The 7,570-nt window shown below is 40.6% G+C and overlaps 1 protein-coding gene across 1 annotated transcript in view; it reads left to right on the top strand.

Moving 5' to 3' along the window:
• The window catches only part of NCOA2 (nuclear receptor coactivator 2), a 170,135-nt gene extending 168,658 nt beyond the window's left edge, over nucleotides 1–1,477 (top strand). Inside the window, exon 22 of the mRNA XM_007448496.1 lies at nucleotides 1,356–1,477. Within this exon, the coding sequence (XP_007448558.1) occupies nucleotides 1,356–1,367 (12 nt within the window). The 3' untranslated portion in view covers nucleotides 1,368–1,477. The remainder of the gene's footprint in view (nucleotides 1–1,355) is intronic.
• The last annotated feature ends 6,093 nt before the right edge of the window (nucleotides 1,478–7,570 follow it).

Genomic DNA, 7,570 nt, shown 5'->3' with positions numbered 1-7,570 from the left:
GGGGAGGGGGGGCGCCGAAGAAACCTGAATTGGAAAGATGAGCACTAAGGTCACAAAAGGCAGCTTTCGGTAACCATAGGGTGTTCTCTCCATCCAGATGCCTTTCGGATCCGTGGTGCGAAGTCTCTGTTACGTCCAGCCCGGGCCATTTATACCCCTCTCACTTCCTGCTTTTTTCCAGTCCCCCTCTTGAATCTGGCTTCTCCATCTATACTTTGTTCATGCTGAATGTTAAAGCCAGAGAACAGTCTGTCACAGACACTCTGGTGGTTTCCTTTAGACTCTAAAGTTTAGAGAATAATATGTGCAGTGTATCCCTCCTAATTCACGAACAATACCTGGAAATCACTCTGCATTTGTCACTGTGCTGCCGGTGTGCGCACAGGGAGGCTTCCGTCAGGTTCGTCCGGCCTCTGTCACATACCCTGCTGCTGCTGCTGTGAAGCGAGGAGCTGTTCTCAGAACTTTTATTGGTGATCAGGTTCTATTTATTTGAAGTAGAAACCACTGTGGTCCATTATACGTTGAATCGGTGTTCCATTTATCCTGGGATGGAGATTAAAATTTTATCTTGCTTCAAGCAGAGCTAGAATATACAACCATGGATTTACCAAAACCTAAAGAAGGGCAGTTATTTTATCTAACCAAAAGATTCTTCCTTTCATAAGGACTTAATCATACTGTTACTACACATGTATTTCAGTATATTAAAATAGAGTTTACTGCTCAGCCACGGGACACTTGTATAAAGTACAGTTGTAATTACTTCTATTATCTAGTGTTTTGGAAATTGAACACTAACTCAAATCAGCTTTGAGTTGATGATAATGACGATGACAGTGATGATGACAAAAACCCCAGTTTATTTAGCCTGCAGAAGCTGGGGAGAAGCCTGTGGTTCTCCATGGGAGTGTGGCAGTAAGGAAGAGTCAAGAGGGGACATTTTATAGGAAGTGGGTTTGTACTGGATGGTTTGAGGAGAGATGAAGAAAATAGTGACCCCTTCTGGATTGGACGCTGTCAAAGAGCAGGCAGTCCAGCAGCTGGGTATCTCACAGGTACCTCAGTGATCTCTGTTGCGGAGGCAGGTGTCACTGGTAAGAGAGCAGCCGTCTGTGCCCTTCGGAGTAGCGTGCAGGATCTGCCGGCTGTGGGAACCACTCTCTGTGTTCAGTTAGGATCAGTGCCATCTGCTCATCTGCATCAAAATCAAGCGTAACTCATCCGGATGCAGCCTTTGTGACTGGCATTATTTAAACCGGCCAAGTGGTCTGATGTCTTTGTGATGGGCCTTATGATGATCTTACCAAAAATTCCACGCTATTACACCACTCTCTCTCCTCATTTTCCTACAGAAATACTGCTGACACTGAAGGTAGCTGGTTGCTTCTTTCTTCAGCTGACTGGGCTCACTTGCTCAAGATGCTTACCAGTCTGGAGAGCTGCGTCTATTTGTTTTGACCCAACCGACCTGCCATCCAGTCCCGCCAGAGCAAGATGGGCAGACGGGCCTGGGCCCCGCTCCCCCGGTGGAGTCCCCTCGGCTGCTGCAGGAGGAGCTGCCTCTTGTGTTGATAGACGGTCTGCAGCTCGCGTCCGGACAACTGTCAGTCTGTTCACTGCATTCACCTTAGTGCAACTTAGATCTCTCCTGCAAAGTAAATGTTGACAGGCAGACTTCATACCCGTGTCAGATTGAATGTATCTAAATGTATGTATTTAAGGAAAACACCCATGCTCTTGTTCTGTTCCTGTCTGGTTCCAGACACTGGTTTCTTGCTTTGTTTTCCCTGGCTAACCAGTCCAGCCCCAAAGAGTAAGATTTCTTCTGGGGGGAAGAAAAGAATTAAAAAAAAAAAAAAAAAATCAAACTACAGATGTTTTAAGCTAAGCCTTCATTTGGGATAAAAGCAGGGGAGACACCACGGACCGTGCCCAATGTACAGAGACACCCAAGAAGTGAAGACCAAGAAATCGTAGTTGTATCTTTGTAGAAAGCTCTCAAGACCATGTTGGAAAGCGTTTCCAGTTACTGAACAGATGAAAAGGAGCCTGTGGGAGGGCTGTTAACAGTAACAAGTACTTTTTCCTCTTTTTTTTTTTTTTTTTCCTGATTCAAACCAAACTAGTTCACCCAAGTCATGGCTCAAGAAGAAACAGTTTTCATTTCCAGATTCGCTTAGATCGTTCAGACAGCCTGAATCAGCACCTCCTCTTGAACCTGGCCCCGCCTCTTCCCTTCCCCTCTGCCTTCCCCCGTTCTCCCCACTCTCATGCTTTTTTTTTTTTTTTTTAATAAAAGCAACAGAAACCAGGTAAGCCCTTTATTATTTCGTTACGTCTTTTGCCAGCCACTTACCAATTGCTAACCCTTAAATTTCAGAAAAAGGCATTTACTGGCAAGGAGAGGAGCAAAGTTAGGACTTGATACCCATCAGACTTTGGACACCTGCTTTGAAAGCATATTCATTCTCTTCCCCAGCAACACTGGTCCACCAAACAGGAGAAAATAATAGTGTGCTTAAAATTGACAGCAGACATCACGACAGATTTCACCTCCGCCATGTGTTTTTTATTTTGTTTTTTAGCAGTGCTGACTAAGCCGAAGTTTTGTAAGGTACATAAAATCCAATTTATATGTAAACAAGCAATAATTTAAGTTGAGAACTTAAGTGTTTTAATTGTATAATTTTTGTGAGGTTTACATACTGTGGAATTGACTCCAAAATGAGGTACTTCAGTATTAAAATTAGATATCTTCATAGCAACGTCTCCTAAAGGTGTTTTGTAAAGGCTGTCACGGCCTCGATTAGACCTAATTTGTAGACTTAAGACTTTTTATTTTCTAAACCTTGTGATTCTGCTCATAAGTCATTTATCTAATCTATATGATAATGCAGCCGCTATAGAAACCGATTCTTGATTTTTATATGTTTATATTCTTTCTTAATGAACCTTAGGAAGACTACGTGTTACTAAGCAGGCCACTTTTCTGGTTGTTTTTCTTGCCCACTCTGGTAGGGGAACAATCTTTTCTTAATTGGCATCAGTTTCAGACAACTGTAATACCAAGAAACTGGTGACCTTTTTTGAGCAATTTCTCCCCAACCCCTAATACACATACTTTCTTACCTAAATTTCAGAATGATGTCTTTTTGATGTCTAAAAAGCAAAGCATTTTATATCTCATTAAGCCAGGCTTTTTAGGAACAGAGAGGTTTTTCCTTGAAATTTGAGTCCTTATTTGTGGCAGGGTGAAAAATATACAGACTACCCCTATTTATACGTATATCTCTCTCTATACGTACAGATTATGGAAGTATAGAAAGAGATATAGCCCAAAGATGAATGGTAAGTAGACAGTCTGAAAGTGTGGCTCCATACTAAAGAAATTTTCGGAAAATTTGCATTTCGCTACTTTTTTCCACTTGAGGGGGTCTCACTACAGGGAGGTGGCCGAGGGACAGCACTTCTTGGGGCCACCAGTTCACACGTCCCTCTTGAAAGGCTCTGCTTTTCTCAGCCGAACCACTGGGTCGCCCAACTGTGACAGAAAAACACGGGCAGATGTTGGCCCTGAACTCCGTGTCCTCACCGGCACCACAAGGCTTATGTCATACACGGTGTAACGTGACCAGTTCCAAGTTGATCTTTAGAAACGCGTGAATTAGAATGACTTTAACTTCACACAGCACAGAAGAGAAATGGAGTTTAAGCTGGATTTGTTTGTTTTGAGTTTTAAGTCCCTTTTCACTAGAACACTGTCCAAAAATACCGGTGTACCTTTTCTTGTTTATTCCTCCGCCCACTGTGTTCTACTCTCGGTCCCAATTCAGACAAATCTGCAAACCTGTGATACTGGTAATTTGGAATAATTCATGATCATTACCGTTTTGAAGGAAAAGAGATGATCAGTTCTCTTACGGCTCAGATCAGGTCGTGGATTTTACATCTAATTAAGAGAAGAAAAGTCAGTGAAGGAATCCTCTGATCACATTGATCATGATAGAAGCAAAAGCCAAATCAATCCCTCCATGATCAGTATTTCTCATGCTGTATACAGTAAACTTGTTAGACTGAGTACTTGGTTTTCGTTTAATAGAACAAATAATCAGTGTTTTACTTATATTACTAAATGTGAAAAACACATAATGTGAAAAGTATACATACATTAACTTGGTTGTGAAACTCATCTACGTGTTCATGTGACGTGGTAAGTTGAAAAAGTGAAGTGAGCTGTTTTCCTGCAATGAATTCGTTGAACTCGAAGATGAAAATGCCCCCTTCCACGTGTATCTCTTATGGCCTGTAACAATTGAAAGCAATGTTTTTGCAGTTTATATAATGCAGTTTTTAATGTGTTTAAAAACGGAGTTCCTATGGGCTTAACACATGAAATGGGTGGCACAGATCCCCTTGCAGAACCCAAAGATACACAATCAATTTTGAAATGCAACTTAAGCCATTAATTGTTGGTGTGAATTTAAAATTTTCTAGTATTTGTATGGTAGTATGCTGCCTAAGAGCAAAGCATTCTCTGCACAAAAGAAAATTACTGTAGTGGCTTCGATTTTAATTAGAATTTTCTCCCTGGTGTTTCTTTATAGACTAAAATGAAATCTTTTAAGTTTCTTACTACAGGTAAAAGCTATGTGCAAGAACCTCAAAATGCTAAAATCTAGCATAATGCCTTAGATCTGTTTTTAAGTCTTGTATATTCCTACATAGCTGTCCGATGTATTATATTTGTATAGTGAACTGTGTACAATTTTTTGAATAAGTGCATCATCACTTAACCTTTATGTTGTCGAATGGTGATGATGATACATTTCTTCAAACATTTAACTGTCTTTTTTTTTTTTCTTATGCCATTTGTGGGTTTTATTTGTACAGTTCCTCATGAAGTTGCATCTGAGATGTGTGTATATGAAAAGATTATACAAGGGTAAAATTAAGCAATATATTAACTATGGTTCTTCAGGAGAAAGCTTACAGTGTTTCAGGTTGTGATTTATTTTCAAAATGGAGTTGACTCCAGACATCACTTTGTTCACCTGCATTGATGTTTGTATTTCTAGTGTGAGCAGTTTATGCAAAAGGTAGATATATTCAGAGAAATTTTAAATACATTTATGCAAGTTAATATTGCTTTGCTTGATGCTATTTGCTTATTTGATGTTAAATAATGCTATTGTAAATAAAGAATTCTGTTGTTATTGCATCATTTAATAAATTTTAATGCCTTCGGGTTTTACATGGCTTTGGAGATTTTCATGTGTTTATATTGTATCTTCATTCGTAATTACAGTTAAATATAAAATTACCTGATGTGCAATTTAATAATTTCCAACGTTTATACAGCAGTTGACACTGTTCCCAGCCTGTTATCATTTATCCTGTCAATGACCCATTTTCTAGATTTTCAGTTTGAAGCCAAGAGGGGTTTTGTCCTGCTTAAGGTTATCTGACAACTCCATGGCAAATACAGGCCAAATCGAAGTGAGTCCTAAGTGATGCTACCACGGCTCATCCCCACTTCTCCAAAGACATGTACAAGAATAATGTGGACTTCTGACTGGCTTATTAAGGTTATACTTTTTACATTAGAATAATCATGATGGTTTTAATAGACTGGTTTGTTAATAGTTGATAAGCAATGCAAGTATAATACTTAAAACCCAGGTCATAAACTACATAAAATATTATAGTAAATACAATACTATACAATTTTTAAAGTATACCAGAAACAAAATGAGTGATTAGAAAAACCTATGCTACTATTGCGCAAAGTAAAAGAAGAAAAAAACATGATTTACTTAATAGATGCTGTTTGATAAATTTGCATAGGATAAGTTTCAGCCCACATTCATGAGAAAACCTCAAGGAAAAGTAAAACCTCTAGGCAAAGTAAATGTCCCAAAGTTATTTGAAGTTATCGGATACAATCCCACTGTGATACATCTTACTTCATGGTGAGATATTAAAAGAATTAAAATCAGAACAAACTAAGGAGGCCCACTACCCATGCTAAGAATTTAGGCATCGCTAGTGGAATAGAAGGGGTAAAACATTTTCAGCCAATTTGACCATCTATAGGGAAAGCCCAGATGAATCTACCAACCAGCTCTTGGAATGAGTAAAAAAGTCAGATGGCTGGAACATACAAAAATCAGTAACTTCCATTCACACTAATAACCAATTTTTTTCAACCCCCATTTATAATAACCAATAATGATTATAAAATAGGATTACACCTAACATGAAGTGTGAAAGACGTTTGTGAAGAAACTGCAAAGTTTTACGAAAAGATACAAAAGACCTGGAAAAGGGGAGGCATGCCATGAACCTAGAAAAGGAAAGCCCAGTATTATACATCAATTCCTGCCCCTGCATTATTACAATTCCAGTGCAAATCCAAAAAGGATGCATTTGGAAGATAAGATGTACAATAATGGAAATGTTATAGAAGAAAACAGACTTCTAAAAACATTTTATAACATACTGGTGAGTACTATAGAGTACTTACATAGCAATGGCTGAATACATCAGAACAGTATAGAGCCCAGAGACTGGTCGCTGTACGTAGGTAAATATATGATAGAGATGCCATTTCTTATCAGTAGGAGTCTCTGTTCTAAAAAAAAAAAAGAAAAATGGTGTTGAGACAGTTGGCCACATTTGGAGAAAACAAGTTAACTCCCTCACAATATTAACAAATTTCACATGGATCAAGGGTGTAAACATAATGAAATATAAAATCAGAAGAATACATGTTACATTGTTGGAAAAGTGAAGTCATTCTTTAAAAGACAAAACAAAAAAATTATTAATAATAAATTTAGAGGACGATGGAGGAAGAGTACAACGCAGAGATCACCTTCCTCCCCACAAATACACCAGAAATACATCTAAACATGGAACAACTACAAAACACCTACTGAACGCTGGCAGAAAACCTCAGACCTCCCAAAAGGCAAGAAACCCCCCACGTACCTGGGTAGGGCAAAAGAAAAAAAGAATAAACAGAGACAAAAGAATAGGGACGGGAGCTGCACCAGTGGGAGGGAGCTGTGAAAGAGGAAAGGTTTCCACACACTAGGAAGCCCCTTTTCGGGCAGAGACTGCGGGTGGCGTTGGGGGAAGCTTCGGAGCCGCGGAGGAGGGCACAGCAACAGGGGTGCGGAGGGCAAAGCGGGGAGATTCCCGCACAGAGGATCGGTGCCGACCGGCACTCACCAGCCCGAGAGGCTTGTGTGCTCACCCGCCGGGGCAGGCGGGGCTGGGAGCTGAGGCTCGGGCTTCGGTCGGAGCGCAGGCAGAGGACTGGGCTTGGCGGCGTGAACACAGCCTGCAGGGGGTTAGTGCACCACAGCTGGCCGGGAGGGAGTCCGGGGAAAAGTCTGGAACTGCCAGAGAGGCAGGAGACTTTTTCTTCCCTCTTTGCTTCCTGGTGCGCGATTAAGAACGCTGCTTAAAGGAGCTCCAGAGACGGGCATGAGACGCTAAGGCTGCTGCTGCCGCCACCAAGGAGCCTGTGTGCGAGCACAGGTCACTATCCACACGCCCCTCC

This window comes from Lipotes vexillifer, unplaced genomic scaffold, assembly GCF_000442215.2.
Source record: "Lipotes vexillifer unplaced genomic scaffold, Lipotes_vexillifer_v1.1 scaffold815, whole genome shotgun sequence".
In the NCBI taxonomy this organism is placed as follows: domain Eukaryota; kingdom Metazoa; phylum Chordata; class Mammalia; order Artiodactyla; family Lipotidae; genus Lipotes; species Lipotes vexillifer.
Note: the sequence above shows the minus strand (reverse complement) of the source record. Positions and strands in the feature narration are given on the sequence as shown.